General features: G+C 37.0%; 1 protein-coding gene across 28 annotated transcripts in view; it reads left to right on the plus strand.

Annotated features, from left to right (window-relative positions):
- The window catches only part of CAMK2D (calcium/calmodulin dependent protein kinase II delta), a 162,726-nt gene that overhangs the window by 102,670 nt on the left and 43,173 nt on the right, over nucleotides 1–16,883 (plus strand). For 18 of the 28 annotated variants that reach the window (XM_090139242.1, XM_090139220.1, XM_090139221.1 and 15 more), the window contains exons 6-11: nucleotides 1,502–1,574; nucleotides 6,410–6,512; nucleotides 12,790–12,873; nucleotides 13,727–13,821; nucleotides 15,322–15,444; nucleotides 16,477–16,560. In XM_090139242.1, coding sequence (XP_089995368.1) covers nucleotides 1,502–1,574; nucleotides 6,410–6,512; nucleotides 12,790–12,873; nucleotides 13,727–13,821; nucleotides 15,322–15,444; nucleotides 16,477–16,560 — 562 coding nt within the window. The other 10 variants (XM_090139229.1, XM_090139230.1, XM_090139233.1 and 7 more) reach the window with 3 other exon arrangements.

Genomic DNA, 16,883 nt, shown 5'->3' on the forward strand with positions numbered 1-16,883 from the left:
TAAGATAATTGTGATTTGAAAGTGAAAACTGTTTTTTTTTCTGTTCTAGAGTTACTGCATATTGGAAGGGGCTGTGCATATGTATATATTGGAGATATATATATATATATATGCATTTATATATTTAGTAAAACTTGATCAAATGAACAAAATTTCTATTTATTTTGTATCTTTATTTTTATATATTTATATATATATATTTATGCGTATATATATATTTATATATATAGTGCATATGTGCCTGTATGTCTGTGAGTGTGTGTATGCCTTTAGAAATAGTTAATGGACTTTTTAGACACACATCCTAGGATTTTAATACTGGTCTGCTCCTGCAAGCCCTTACTCATGCAAGTAGTCTTTACTCATATGAGCAATCTAGTTCAGCAAGATGTGAGCTATTTGCATAAGAAATGGTTTTCAGGTTTGGACTCCAGTTACTGATTTATGACCATTCCTTCTGAATTCCATGGTCAAAACATTTTGGATGAACCAAATTAAATCTTTGGCCCATTACTACGGTTTATTTCTTACAGTCACTGGCTTCTGACACAAGGATATCTTAAAAAAAAAAAACAAACAACTTATGAGCTCTCGTAGTGCTGAAAAACATCTGAAAAAAGTTGCAGTGCTGTAAAAGATGAATATTTTAGTTGTGCTTTTTGGCATTGGACGTTGGCCAAAACTTGCAAACCTGGACATGGAAAAATAGGTGCTCTTTTGTTTAAATAGCCAAAACAAAATGCCTGTCTCCATTTTTAATGTGGATTTCCATTTCATGAGTGACTCTTTACTAAACTATTGCTTGACAATTAAAAGAAATTTAAAATGAAAATGCATGCCACCTTTTGGAATGACTTAGCTATTTATTCTGATAATAGTTTTTAAGAAACCATTAGATTCACAATGAGAAATGCCTTGCTTTTCCTTAGTTTTGACTTTTTGTTTCATTTTGTTTTCCATTTCATTTTTTGAACGTATTCTTGCTACAGCACTTGTGTAACATTAACTTCATTGTGAAAATATTCAACAAATATAAGAGATATCACCAAATAATTTATTGCCTCTAGTTTGTTTTTCTAGTAGCAGTTTTTGGAAGCTGGAGAAAGTTTCCATACTGCTGAATGAAAATACAGTCTAATGATCCTGTAATTCTAACAGGTGTCTTATGTTCCATGTCAAGTGTCTTTTTTAGTTTGTTCCTTTTGACTTTGTTCTTGCTGTTGTTTTTTGTTTTTTGCTGGTTTTTTTTTTTGTTTGTTTTGGTTTTTTTTTTTTTTTTTTTTTTGGCTTTCTTTTCTTCTTTTTTTAATGTTTTAGAGCTAGAAATATCTCAATTTTTAGCATTGTTTTGCTCCAGTTCAGTGTACAATCAAGATTTGTCAGGAGATGTAAAACTGTTTTTGTTCTTTATAATTTTTTAAGTTTAGTTTTATTTTGTATTTAATGTGATTATGTGCCTTTAAAATGTTCTCCCTTCCATTCTGCCCTTGTATCTTTGCAGTCATTGTATACAGCAGATTCTAGAAAGTGTTAATCATTGTCATCTAAATGGCATAGTTCACAGAGACCTGAAGGTCAGTATCTGGTGCCCATCAAATGGATAAGAGTTTTGTTTCTTTCTGCTGGGCAGGGGCAGGGGGTGGGTTGGCTGCGATGTTCCCTTGCCTATCCTACTCACTCCAAACAGCCAGACCGACAAATAATGCATGATGCCTCTTTCCAGTTTGCAAGTCTACAGGCCTAATATACATCATGGCACAAGGGGGAATGGTTGCCAAAAACCTGTCTCTTCCCACGGCTCTGGATTTGTCCTATGCTGTCAAACGTGTCTGGTACTTTACTGAGGCTGTCCGTGTATCGCTGTGCACGCCCATGGAGGTGAACGTTGGCTGTGATGTATGTCAGCTTGCAGATTGACACGACACTGTGCTGAGCCCGGGGTTGCAGTGGCAGAACAGCCGGTCGCACACTGCTGCTTTAGAGTATGACGAACCCTCAGGCAAGTGATGCTAATTGCTGGCAAAATTGGACGGAGAGAAGTTAATGATTTACCTAAAACACCTGGCCTCCAACGTTTTCTATCTCAGCGGCTGCTATTTGTAAGGCCTTAGTCAATGAACAGGAAAATGGACAGAAGAGCTCAAACCTGTTCTGTGATCTCACCGAATTGGCCAAATCCACGCGCTTTTGCAAAAACATTGCTTTTGAACAGGAAACTTGAAATTTAAAAAGTCCAAAGAAAGCAGAGCGAGCCAAGGGAGGCACGTCTCGGAGGTCGGCCCTGTGCCGCCGCGGCGGAGCCTGAGGCCGTCGTGCTCTGAGCGGCGGGCGGCGCGGGGCGGTACGCGCGGAGCCGAGCGGAGCGGAACGGCGGGGGAGAGCGGCGCCCCCGGCCCGGCCCGCACGGCCCCGCGCTGCCTGCCCCTCGTCGCCGCCCCGACGCCTGGCTGCGGGCGTGCGGGCGGCCGGCGCACGCTTGGAACTAACACGCGCCCCTGGTGTTTGCATGCAGTCATTGCATTCAGCAGATCCTGGAGGCTGTGCTCCACTGCCATCAGATGGGCGTAGTCCATCGCGACCTCAAGGTGAGTGCTGCTGCCCCGCCCAGCCCTCCCCTGCCGGAGCCTCTGCCCGGCGGCGTGCGCCGTGCGGCAGCGGAGAACAGCAAACTAACTCACAGCCGCGAGATCTGGAAATTTAAACCTTTTCCTTTTTGCTTTCGTTGTTTCGCTGAGCCTCTAGCGCACGCTGGAGGAAATCCGCAATGGCTTGCCTATCGCAAGCTAACGCCTAGCTGAGCCCCGGGAACTTGGACATCCGAGTCTACTGTCCTCTGCTCAGTACCAGGGAAAACAGTAGTTACTTTGCAAGCATTTGGTGTATTTACTGAATACACAGTCTTTCAGAGCTTTCGGGGCATCCAGAGCTGTCTCTCATCAACATAATGCGGACACTGTCAGTTTGCACTTCACACACATTAGTGAGAAAAGGCCAGCTGCTGTGAGACTGCTGGCACAGAAACATCTCTCCTCCAGAGAGGATAGTGTGTGCTATAGAACCTCTCTAGGAAGCTGGAATTCTTACAGCATTTCCACCACGATGGTCCTACCTGATGAATACTTACTTAGCACTGGGATAGAAGCCTTTGAAAGAAAACTCCTGTGCTGAGTTTTACCTCTTTCTTAGCTGTGTACATTTCCATATGGCTGGAGAGTGTTACTTCCTGCATTTAAAACAGATTGATATAGAAAGAAACCATTAAAGATTATTTTCTTTTACTGGGAAAGTCAGTGACAAGTCTGTCTATCAGAGCTAGTAGGAAACCAGCCTTGTGGAAAAGTTTGGACACTGGGGCTTCAAGATATCAAGTAAAAGAAGATTTCAGTTTGAAAGCAGGTTGAAACGTCCTATCTGATACAGAAGATTTTTTACAGAAGAAAAATGGCATGTGGGCTAAGGCAGTGGAACGCACTAATTCTTTCTTGTGTGGCTTCTCTGTCACTTGTTTTTCTTCCTGTATGAGTTACATGGATAGGAGAGTTCTGGTAGTTATCATAAATAATAATTTTGGACTCAGAATGCTGTCTTACGTATTGCTATCCTTCTAATTCCCCTTAAACAACTGTTACAGTTATTGTTTGAATTTGTAAAGGTCTGTGTCATCTGTGACCATAAAATGATATGCTCAGAAAGCTTAGAGAATAATAAATTTCAGAGAGACACTAGATCTTCAATCTGTTTTGCACTTGTGGATCTCCCCAGGTCACAGTTGTACAGCAACCCAGGCTGTAGCTCTTGGTTGGCAGACAGCCAGATAACATGGAACAAGTTTAAATGAGAAAACATCATTTTGTCCAGCAGCTCCAACAGTTTCCTGTCCTCACAGCACAACATAATTTGATGCTTTTAGCATTAAAAGGAATAAAAGAAGTACAAAAGATTGTAGCTTTGTAAACTTGACTTTTAGTCTACAGTAAGGAATGCTTTCTAGAGCCCTTCATACACTTACATGAAATAACCTTTTCTTCAGTTATGCATTAAATCCAGTTGTTCACTGTGGCAAAATGTATGGATTTCTGATTCTGGCAAATCGAGGATGAATTGGAAACATTATGAGGAAAAAATGTTCCTGCCAAACTGCAGTACCCAGCTTCATTTCTGAAAGTGAAAACTTCATGAAACAGTGAACATTCTTTCTTCACATTACTTCTGGCAAAATGGGGAAAAAAAGAGTCAAATGAAAGACTGTGGTAAAATCCCAGCAGAACTCCCTGTACAGAAAAGACGACGCAGAGACCCATGAGCAGAGCAATAACACATAGAAGATGTTTATGGCTTGGCACGGATCCTTAAACTGCTTGATGTTGCATGTGGGATGTGTGATGGGGGCAATTATAAAGGGGATTCAAATCACTTGAGCAATCTGATTTCATTTAATCATCCTTGAGTAGAATATGGTGGCAAAAGAGTGGAGCATTTGCAGCCTCTCACAACTGCTACACTGCTTGTTGCTGCTTTCTCTTGCATAAGTCAGAATGGTGGTGGATCTTATGTCTGGAATAAACTGACCTTCTAGTGGAAGTCTGTCTTTAACAGATGGTAAAAATGCACTTCCATGAAGGAATTTCAGTTCTTGGCAATCAGCTGCTTTTGTTAAACTCTGTGATTACGATCCACTTGCATTCCCCCTGGAAGTTAAAGTTGCTGAAAAATGGCAATAACATAACAACTCAACTCTGATTGTCTTCCAGGAAAAATACACAGAGATATACTACTTGATCTCTTTGAATAAAACCCTTTGAAAAAATAAGGCATAAATCATATTAATTTATTTGTAAGTAATTTCAGTAGTTAGCAGTGCTGTTCAGCATGCTTGACTGCAGCCAGTCTCAGTAACATAGGGTGACATTATTGCATCCAGGTCTTGAATGGCCCAGAACAGGCTGTTAACATTTTCCAAGTTCTTGCAGTCATTCCAAGTTCATGCATGATAATTTTCTGGTATGCCTCTCATCATCCAGAAGTGACAGCTGCGTGTTGTTTAGGGGTATAGTCCCACACAACATTCCTCAAAAGGCTGTTGTCTGTGGCATACGAGGAAATTTGCTTCATCTTCTGTTGAAAAATATTCACTCATGATGGTGATTTTTACTGTAGAGCACTTTTGCAAATAAAGGTGTGTGGTGGAATAAATAAATAATGAACAACAAAGAACACAAAACTACTATTTCAAATGGAATCTTATGTTCCGACTTATAAGGGCTTGGTAGATCAATAGTTCTCTTTCAACCAAGAGAATGAGAAATTTCACTGCTTTTGGACTGCTGAAGATCATAACCACACAGGATCATCCATTGCTTTAGGAAGTAGTTACTGTAAACTTCTCTCACTGTGATAAGAGAACCTGTAAGAACGTATGTGACTACATGTTTAAATTAGTATGATTAAATGATAAGCATTGTGGCATTGCTTAAAGCAGTGCTGATTAAAAAAAATAATAGTAATGGATATAGAGAAAAAAGAAGTGTCAAGAAAACAAAATAGTGTCAGTTCTCTGAAATGCTCTGTTGAATTCTTCAGGATTTTGTAAGGTTAAAACATTTTCGGGTTCCTAGAATAAAATTATCTTTGGATGATTAACATTCTATGCATTTGGTAACTGACATTCAAAGGATACTTTATGAAGGCTAGAATGACACCGCCAGTATCAAATCCTTTACTTTTAACTGCGTAGATATACTGAAGCATTTGATTTCAGATGTGACCAGCATGCCCTAAAAAAGCAAAGTGGGAACTTTCCCAGACTTAAATTGTTATTTGCGGTAGGTTCTCAGCTAGCACAAATGTGGGTGTGCTGTTTTATTGTAGAAAGATTGGCACTACAAATACACCTGCCCTCTAAATACAAATATGAAAACGGCTGCTGTTGTTGTCATGTGAAACATACAGTCTGCAGTTAGAAATGCCTAATCCTACTAACTGTGTAGGACAGACTGCGAATCAAAGGATATGTGGGCTTTGGGGTTTTTCAGCAGCTTCTTCCATACAGTGAGTTGTTAGGGCTCTCTGAATTGTCCTATCAAACAAACAGTAATCACAATGCCGTGTGGCAGTTCTAGCTTATGTACTTCTCCAGAAGATTTGTGCTTTTATCTTCAGTCTTGCTGTCATATGGTATTTGCAAACCTAGTGATTCTTCCTAATTAAGAGTGGAAAGTACAGTTTTTAACTTTTATAGCGAAAATGCATGGTGTTTTTTTTTTTTTCTTTTTCACTTCTCTAAAGTATTTCTTCTTTTCCAGACCACCTTAACAAAACAAAAACAACAACAACAAAAGGGGAAAAAAAACTGTCTAAATTATATTTACTTATTTTTTAATCTCAATTTTTTTTCTCTCTCCAAATAAAGCCTGAGAACTTACTTTTAGCTAGCAAATCCAAGGGAGCAGCAGTAAAACTGGCAGACTTTGGATTGGCTATAGAAGTCCAAGGGGAACAACAGGCTTGGTTTGGTAAGTATGGGTTTTTTTTTTATTATCTTAGCATTTACTTAGTGTTGCCACTAAGCCTCCCAAACTTGCTAGCTCCTCGCTCTAGTGTAAAACATATAGCTGTGTAATGGCTTGGTATGTAGCTTATAAGAATATTTTGTTCATAGTTCAAGCTCTACACCAGGGTAAACTTTAGATCTTTTTCTCTAGGAAGAACATTACCTGTAATTCTCACAGAATTAAAGAGAGCTTGGCAGCAGACTTTGTTTATTAAAAACAACAACAGCAACAGCAAAACAGGAGAGGGAGAGAAGAGAAAAAGCTTCAAAAATTACCTCTGGCTAAATTTCCATGGAAAAGAGCTTGATTAGGCAAGAAGAGGCTCAGCCTCATAACGTTTTCTTCACTGGCAAAGCTAAATCATCTTCCCAAACTGCTGCATAAAATGAATTGGCAGAAGTCTCTTCTGTAGGCACAGAATGTCTTTGACATTCCTTGACTCTGAAACTTAGAGATTTACTAACTTCTGGTTTGCCCTACCTTTTGTCTGCCTGTAAGTTTGATTAAAACGTAGGTTCACACAACTCCTTCTTTCTCGCTTTCACTTTTGTATCTGTGGAAAGGAAATACAAGCACAGAGGCTGGGAAGGAGATGGCTGATTTCCATTTAGTCACTCATGTAACTGAAGAATAAGGCTGTGGATTAATACTGTTGAGTACAGCTGCCCATGTTGGAAATATCCAAATAATTTATCAGGATGGTATCTCTGATAAAAGCAGCTTTTATTCACAATTGCAATGGCGAGCATCTTGCAAGCAGGAGTGTACCTGCAGAGAGAGTGTTACAACTTTTATACTCTATTGCCCGATGCTTATCTTTTCCTCCACTGGTTCCTAATTGGCTGAGTACTTCAGGTTCCCTACACTTAACTAAACATATGGATACTGGCTGAACATTAATTGTTGCTATCTAAACATATATATTGCTAATTATTTAATTTCTCCTAAATTCTTTATCACTTAGGTCTTGTCCGTCCAGCACCAAAAATTAGTAGTCTTTCAATATAATGAGCCTATTGATATCCTTGTCACACTGTTTAGGAGTGGGATGTCTAGCTTATCTTTGACTCAAGGCTCAGAGGTATTCTAGATAGCTGGACAGATGAGAGATGCTGTCTTTCTACTTATAAATTACTCCATCTACCTAATCTCTGTGACTATAAATTACTTCACCTATCTGCTGAGCATGTGAAGACTATCAGAAACCCCTGATGAAGTAAAAAGACACCCCTGAAAAGAACTATTAGTTAAATATTTGTCTTGTTAATTCCAATGCAGAAACATTGGAACATTCCATTCCTACACCTAGAAGTCAAAACATGTTATCTGAACGGCGGTTTGTTCATTGGAAATACCTGAAAATTTTATTTTAGACAGTAATCCACATCTCACTGTAACAGTCCAAGTTATCTGTCTCAGCTGCTTATGTTGCTGTCCTAGAGGTGATTGCCCCTTCAGACCTGATAGTAAAGCTGTTCACAAAACTTTATTTGACCTATTTAGTTCAAAATAATCGAGCTTATGAAGAATGTTCAACTGCTAATATAGAAGCATCTCATATGGGAGACCATGGACAAAATAAATCCAAGAAATGAGAGAATGGTTTAGAGTGTCTGGGAAAAGTTGTCTGTCCATAACTTACAAGTATCTTTTGAAGCTTAAACTAGAGGTTCTCTGCTAATGTGATACTTTTGAAAACATAAACTTGGTCTGAGAGGAATTGAGAGCATACTTCCTTGATGGCAAAGGTGACAAAGTTGTATTGGAATGTGTAAACAAGCTCTGTGTATGTATAACCAGCAAAAGAGTGCACTTTCTGTGCCTCAGCTTAGTTCATGAAACGCTGAGATTGGAGAGTTTCTTCTCTGCTGTAGATGGAACTCTGTTTAAACTAGGTCTTCAGAGTCAATACTTGGAATGTACAAAGCTGTGCTTCAGGATCTGAAAAAAGAATGGGGGTAGTGAGTTCAGTATTACACAGTTCTCTCTAGTCCCACTAAAGTATTTCCTTTTTTTGTTAATGACTAAAAAAAAAAAAAGTAATGCTTATTATGGATCCTTTGTTACAGTTCACAGATGCCCAAGGAAAAAGTGTAGGTAAATTTAATGTTGGTCATTTTAAATAACAGGAAATGTCCAAATACAGTTCCTCAATCTCAAATACCGCCATTTCAACAGATGGGGAGTGCAAGCGCAAAGTCATTTTCTACCTAAGAAAGAAAAAAACACACAATAAAATATTTGTGGCAGCAACATATTCTCATTTACAGCAGCTAGAAAATACAGCTTAAAATTGAACAAAGCAATTGCAAGCTTGCTATCAAAGCTTAGAATAAAAGCACAAAGGATTTTGTACAAGCGGTGTGTTGAGAGATTGAGAGTTTGAAATCTAGGATGCATCCACATGCACAGACAGTACTGTTGGACATATGTTGGTAGCTTTATAAGCTAGCCTGCTGTTTTAAATCCCAGCCTTTATATAAATGGATTTCAGTAATCCACAAAAGAGAGTGGAGATTGGTCTTGCACATTAATGAATAGACTAGCACAAAAAGAGTCGAATAAAGAGAAGACAAAATACAATAATTTGTTAAAATGATGAAAACATCTGGAAAACAGGAAGCCTTTCAAGAAAAAATGAGCAGAATGAACTTCAGGACTATTTTCTCTATCTATATGGATGCAGATAATGCACATGAGATTGCAGATGCCTGTAAAATCTTGCACTTTATTTATTGATCAGTTGATGCATCTGAAGTTTCAGTCTTAGCATCATGGGGTCTTTATGCTGAGCTTGGTAGAGAGTGAGATGAATGTCTTCATAAGATATATAGGTGACAGAGAAGCTGGAAGAAAAGAATAGTGACAGAAAAATTTGTAATATTTGGTAAATGAGTTCTGTACTGCTATAGAAATGCAAAAGCTTTCAGTAATGTTCTGAGTGCCTTCCTTAATCTTCTTATACTGCTTTAACAATGCAAAAACACTCTGATGTCCTGAACTTTGTCTTCCTTCCAGTGTTTTTTCTGCTTTCCAGTGGGTTCTGCAGCACTTTGTGACTCATAGCATGGTCTGATTCTAATTATAGCTCAGCATCATTTTTTTCTTTCTTTTCTTTTTTTTTTTCCTTTTTTTTGTGTGTGTGTGTGTGTGTTTTTGTGTATGTGTAAACCTGTGGCATGATACTTACTTTGCTTAAAGCTTGGATACTATGGGGATGCTTTCACAGTTCACGTGTTTATAGAGCAAACCTGTTTCATGACTGTTTGTAGAAATTGCTCATCTGTTTAGTGGAAACACCCCATCCTCCTAGCAGGTGTTAAGTGTGCTGGGAAAGTGTCTGGCAGGCTCCACTTGCTTACTGTAATAGGCGAGTCTCACTCAAGTCTGTCAAGGGGCTGTAGTTGACTCATTGGTAGCTAGATTTAGTCCCAGCTGCATCTTGTCTTCAGCTAGCCCTGAAGCTAGGACTAAAATATGCAACACATTGTTCATTTGACTTTTTTTGTAGTAGTAGCTGCATTAAATTTGGATTGTATACAGTTGCTCTTTTAGATCCAGCTGTGCAGGAAGTGAAGGCTACTGCCCTATATTTGCTCTGAAAGGCTTGTTCTTGCCCCTTGCGGCCTCATTTTTCATATCTTCTCATCAGGCTACTCATTTGAACATTTATTCTTGAGTCAAAGGGAGTTATGTTAGCAAAGATGTACAGCTTTAACTGTTTAAACTGGCATAATTTATTCTACCAGTTTATTTTGGAACGCTTGCATGAATGGCACTGAAGCCGTAAGTCTAGCAAGGGGGTGATGAAAGCATAGGGCAGGTCTTAGTGCAATAATCTCTTTCTCTGTTTTTAAGATACATCTCTTTTTTGTTAATTTAACTTTAATTTATGGGATTATACTTATCCTCCAGTGCAGGTTTGACTCGAGACATTCTTACTATTTATGAAGTATATATGTTATCTTTGCAGAGGTTTTTGAGACTGTAAGATATTTGGGTTGAGGAATATGCCATCTCATGTGTGTATGCACCACTGAACAAGACACAGCGCAGCATTTATCTTGGGCCTCTGAATACGTATTTAATATCACGTGATAATAGTAATACACAGTGATACAGCCTTTCCTAGACTATATAGTCACAGTTTTCAGGTTTGAAAGTCCTTTTTTTTTTTTTTGTGGCTAGGTTGATTACTACTTTTTCTGAAAAATACACTCATATTTATTATGATTTATTTCTGACTTGTTATTTCTGATTTGTGTAAACTCTTCTGTAACCTCATCAGAAGACAAAGTTAGCTAGTTATTATATCTTCACTATAACGTTTAGTTCCAATGGATGTATGATAATGTTTGTATAGCTGTGGTAAGGATGAACATCAGTACAACTTTACATTTAAAGTGAACCAAAATATTAATGTAAAGCTCTACTTCCAGGAAAAATTATGAAACCACTCCATTTAAAGGTAATTAGAACATGAATTCATTAGCTTCTCAAAGGAGCTTAAACTGTGTTTCCTGTGTACGATAGTACTTCAGAATTCATGGTTCTCATATCAGAATACTGAAAAACACAAACCTATTTTTCATTAAACTATTTAGATACACTCTCTGAGTAGAGTACACACAATGTGTTTGTTCATTTCCTCTTCCCACCCTAAAACGATTGCCAGCTGCAGGGCAGAGGCTTCCTTTTTCTGTAGCTGTCTACTTCACACTTTATCGCCATCTTTCATATGTTTCATTGCTTCCTCTGTTTAGCACAAATCTTGTAGAATACGTTCTGGTCTTTCAGAAATAACAGTTGGTTTTTCAAATTCTCACCTTCCAAGAATTTCCAAGCATACAATTTTAGACAAAAATACTTATAAGAGCAAATATACTAACTGAAACAGTACAGAGCATTATGGATCATGAAGCTTTTACCAATTACAGTATTCTGAGAAATGACTACATTTAAACCTTAATTTTTTATTTCTCCTAATTGAAGACCGTACTGCTGCTGAAGAATAAAGAAAGAACATCCAAATTGTAAAGGGTATATGACTTTGGAGATGCTTTTTGTGAACTTTTGTAAGGAGGTTCCACAGGCTGCATCACTTCAAGGAAGTGAGTGTTTCATTGAAACAATCTTAAAAGTAGTTGTGTGGAATATGAACAGCAAAGGCTATAAGAAGACCGAAGCCTAAGTTGTATGTCTTCATACAAAGCAATAGCCAGTTGTGCTCTCAAGAAATCTAATCATGAGCGTTTCTGAGCATTTATTTTGCCACTGTCAGGCCCTGGTTGATTTGAGTTTCTGCTTCTATAAAAAGAAATTAGAAGAGTGTTTCTATTCTCTTTTTCTTGTAAATGAGAAATTGCTCCATATGTGAGCTTTTCTAAATTTAGCATTATATGTTGTTTTCTCAGAAATTAACCCTCATGTAGGTTTGAGTAGGGCTTTTAAAATGTTCCTTATAGCTGCAGAAGTGTTGCTTAAGTGCCCCTGCATTTTGTTAATCAGTTCCCCATAAATGTCACCAGAAGTAGTACTTTACGTGTGAAAATAGTCTTTACAGCTGAGAGAAGATGGACTCAGAAGTCCTGGGTGAGTCATCTTTACAAAAATAATTTGTATAATTTGGCGCTAGTTTAAAATAGACTAGATTATGGTAGGGATTAAAAACAACAAACAAACAAAAACAAACCTCAGAAACAGTGTTCATGGTAAGCGCAGAATGCATTTGCTGTCTTTCAGTTGATATCTCCAAGGGGATTACTCCGTGCTTCCCATGTTTTCCCTGCTCCACTAACTTTTTTTTTTTACTTTGAACCTGAGCAGATATATTTGTATCTTACTACTGATTGTCTTTCTATAGCTTATGGTAATGGACAGGTCATGAGTGAAATTTTTTCAGCTATCTGGAAATCTTTCTGGAAATCTTCCATTGTCACCCTTGACACAACTGTTGAATCTGCAGTGTTAGGATAGATGGGTAACCAGCTGGCTTTTCGCTGTCCTCTTGACTGTAGATACATAGATATGGTGGCAAAAAGGGAATGGGACGGGTCTGCATGTGTATTTATGTTATTGTTACTTTTAGGCAGTTTGCCATAGAACTAAAAGTTTAAGATGAAGTAGTTATTGCTGGATAGTTTGTGAAGATCCTGTGTGTTCTTGGATAACATGAAAATGACTTGCTTTTTGTGGAGCATATACAGTTTTTGAGAGTACTTTCCTTGCCTTGTGACAGGCTTTGCTGGCACTCCAGGATACCTTTCTCCAGAAGTCTTACGGAAAGATCCATATGGAAAACCTGTGGATATGTGGGCATGCGGTAAGGAATTATTCTGAAAGATAGTGTTCAGTCAACTGTAAAGTATGTTAAGGGAAGGATGACTTTCAGAATACCTTATATTCCACATCAGAAGATGGGTATTAGTTAAAATTCAGTATTTTTAGAAAAAATCAAGATGTTGGAACTGCAGTTTTGAAGTCTGAGACTAAGATTTTTGTTAAGTGGAGTAGAGAGCAATTACTTTATCAACCAGTTATTCAAACAGTGTAATTTATGGTACTAGCAAAGGGATTGCTACCTATGTGAGAATAAATGATGAGTTTCTTTCTTGTACTTCTACCCACACTTATTTGGTTGTATTTACGAAAGCATTTTCTTTAATCATAATGAATCGTCCCTGTAAAACTAGCAGGTGAACTTCTTTATGTCCTATCAACCATATATTTATAGAAATATAAATTGAGTTGCCCAAGTTTTCTTTGCCTGACATTAGTTGTAGTATTATAGACAGCAGTACAGACAACATGACAACACCAGAAGTGTTATTTTCATAGAACTTTTGTGATCTTTGAAAAGTACAAATCTATTTCTCCAGCTAGCTAAATATTCTCAGTTTAACAAATCTGATTTTGTGTCAGATACACATTCTTGCTCACACTTTGTAGGAGGTTGTCCCTTGAACCCTATGTTTACTCTAATCCCCAGCATGGATGGAAAGTGTTTTTCAGTAGTTAGGATCCTTCTTTTGAGCCATAGTTTCACATGGTTATCAGGTACAAAATGATTTTTTTTGTTTTTTGGGTGGGTTTTTTGTTTGTTTTTTTTTTGTTGTTGGTTGGTTTTTTTTTTTTTTTCTCTTGCAATTACTTAATTACTACTATGATTTCTGCAGGTGTCATTCTGTATATCCTCCTGGTGGGTTATCCTCCTTTCTGGGATGAAGACCAGCACAGACTTTACCAGCAGATAAAGGCTGGTGCTTATGATGTATGTGCCATGCTCTGTCTTCTGAATTATTTATAATTGTATCTCTGTGTAGGAGTCTCCTAGAGTGAAAAGTTAGATTTATATTGTAATCTTTTTATTTGTTTGTTTGTTTTTTTGATTGACTGTCATGAGTCACTCAGAGTAGGAAATGTCACTTCAGTAACATGAGCTTTATAAAAATGGAAACATCTCTGCAAAAATAAATTCAGTTTCCCTAAAACTCCTTTCATTTTCTGGTTCTTGTATAAATTGTGCAAGTTTGTTATTCTGACAAGCCTGTTGATACCTCCGTATTTCCAATAGATGTTTCTTAACTCCTTGTGGTTATCACTTTAGCCAGTCACTTATTCTAAATTGTTTTTAATAATTCTTAAACTGTCTAAATATACTCCAATATTTTGGTATTGCCCACTTTCGTAAACACAAGCAGCTATAGAGCTTCTCAAAAAGAATAGTTTCATTAATTGAATGTGTATTTGAAATAAGCATTATGACTGTTGATAAGTAGTACCCGAACATTTGTGGCATTATGAATTTTGCAACATCTTCCATTCATTTATATTAAATTAAGCAGATAGAAAAACAGAGGACCATTGATTCTCATCTTTAAGTCATTTGTGAATGTTGAAGATGCTGTACCTTCTAATTTTGAAGTTCTTATTTGAATCCAGTTCTGATTAATGACAGAAAAGTGATTGCTGTGCTATGGCCATCTGTGTTATGCTGTCGTCTATCTAGTCTTCCAGTTGAACAAGTAATACAGTAATAAACAGACTTACAGTGGGAGTTACAGTTTCAGCTGAGAGGGTGAGAAATTAGTGAGTACAGAGACTAAACTTTGAAGCTGTATTGTACGTACTTAATACATACTATGATGTACTGCATCTAGATTATATTAAATTCTTATAATCTAAGAATAGACATTTTTTATTACTGGAAAATGATGTGCTCAAGGTGTTCTGTTCACAGCAACAGTTTAAGATGTACCCATTTTTTCATTCCATTTGCATTTGAGCAAGTACTTTGAGTGCATGTATAAATATTTTTCTGAGCAAGGAGGTGTTAAATTCTTAACTCTACTTTCATTTCTATACCATAACTATACAACTGGTATTGATATTAACACTGAAAGAAAGTAAACAAAGAGTTTGAATAATAATGATTAATATTTTTGTCTTAATTCAAAGTGACTGTTTGAGATGCTTTATGATCATATTCCTCACAGCTGACTGGAATCTCCTATTTTATCCTATGAATTTCAATTGTCATCATAATATTGTTAATCCATATATGTTCTGCATCTAAACCAAACCAAAACAGTGAAGAAGAAAAACACTGCATATAAATCTGGCTAATTCAATCTTTCTGATTGTGGAAAAGTGTTTTTAACTTAAAACTAGCTGTTAATATCAGAGACCTGTTATCAGGTAATGTCTTTATATAAAATTGTATAATGGTCCTGCAAGATAATACACACATATTTATATATATTTTTTTAAGTTTCCCTCTCCAGAGTGGGATACAGTGACTCCTGAAGCAAAAGACCTTATCAATAAAATGCTTACCATCAACCCTGCAAAACGTATCACAGCTTCAGAAGCACTAAAGCATCCATGGATCTGTGTAAGTAACTTCCACATATTTAACAAAATAATTTGAAAGACAAATCACTGTATTGTATACTTTAGTGTCTCCTGAAGGTATTTGGAGGGTAGTTTTTGTTCTTCCTTGTGGTGTTCTGTTGCAGCTATTAAAGTAGTATAGTAGAATGTAAAATTGTAATTATACAGGTATGTCAGCCCGTGACAAGAAATTTTGCAGATGCAAAATTCTTTGCCTTGGATTCATGGTGCAGAATTTCACTGCCATAACTAGAGCATGATTTTAAGTTCTCAAGGAAAAGATGTACAAGAAAGTAATTTTCAGTTGCATAATGGTTTACATCTTTTTTGTTATAACTATGATGATGTAATTGAAAAGCAGGAAATTAATTGACTTGTTGAGTTAGATTACTGCTAGCAGAAGCTACCTTTGTGATACTGGATTCAGGACTACTTTCAGTTCTCAGTGCAGTCTAGGCTTTGACTTTACAGATGATCTGGGCTGATACTTTGAAAATCACAGTGAAATGTATAGAGCTGTTTCTCAGCTCTATTTGTTTTAGTTGGCTGCACTATCTGGGCTTTACATGATGCAAATTAAGTTGGGGAAAATGTAAGTGCTGCTGAATTTCCTCTGAAATATTTCCTGCTTCTGTGCCTTATCTAGTGTCACTAATGTGTTAAAGAAAATCTATCTTCTTGTTCTAAAACATATTTTAAAAAATGTTCATATTTAGTATATTATGTTTCTACTCTGTAACTCAAACTCTTAGGATTCTGTGTTTTCCTTAGTCCTTACTAAGGAAATTGGGAAAAACTTGTTTCAAGAGGACTTTACACCTGACAAATTCTAGGTAAAAAGAGACCTTGTTTTTTGTTGGTTTGGAAATTTACTCTATGTGTAGAAGCTAGCAGAAAAGAGTTACACAGGGTAGAAATTGAAAACTTAAGTATTGGACCGTATAGGTTGACACGCATATATGCCGTTGTGTAAATGGAAAGCTATAAGTCTGTTTGGGTGCATTTAAAGTAATTCTTTCCTTAATTTCTTCAGCAACGTTCCACTGTTGCCTCTATGATGCACAGACAGGAGACTGTAGATTGCTTGAAGAAATTCAACGCAAGAAGAAAACTAAAGGTAAGAATGAAAACAACTGCAAGGACGAGTAGATATTTTTGGAAAGATAAAAATATAATTTGGCTGTTAGTCCGTCTATGAAATAAATGATCCCCAAGGGAATTTTTCTTGAATGCTGCTGTAATAAAAACTGTTGGATGGATGAGCAGCTACTGAGCATGAGGATCTTGATTTTTAACAGAAGAGAATAGAACATTATATTTTCATGTGAGCTATGATACTGAACATTAGGAACTATGTAATGCTGGAACTGATACATCATTTTTCCAAATCTAATCACTTTTCTAACCTAGTACATAAGAGTGTTTTAAGAAAGAAATTTT

Source organism: Phasianus colchicus, chromosome 4 (genome assembly GCF_987193195.1).
Source record: "Phasianus colchicus chromosome 4, bPhaCol1.hap1.1, whole genome shotgun sequence".
Taxonomy (NCBI): Eukaryota; Metazoa; Chordata; class Aves; order Galliformes; family Phasianidae; genus Phasianus; species Phasianus colchicus.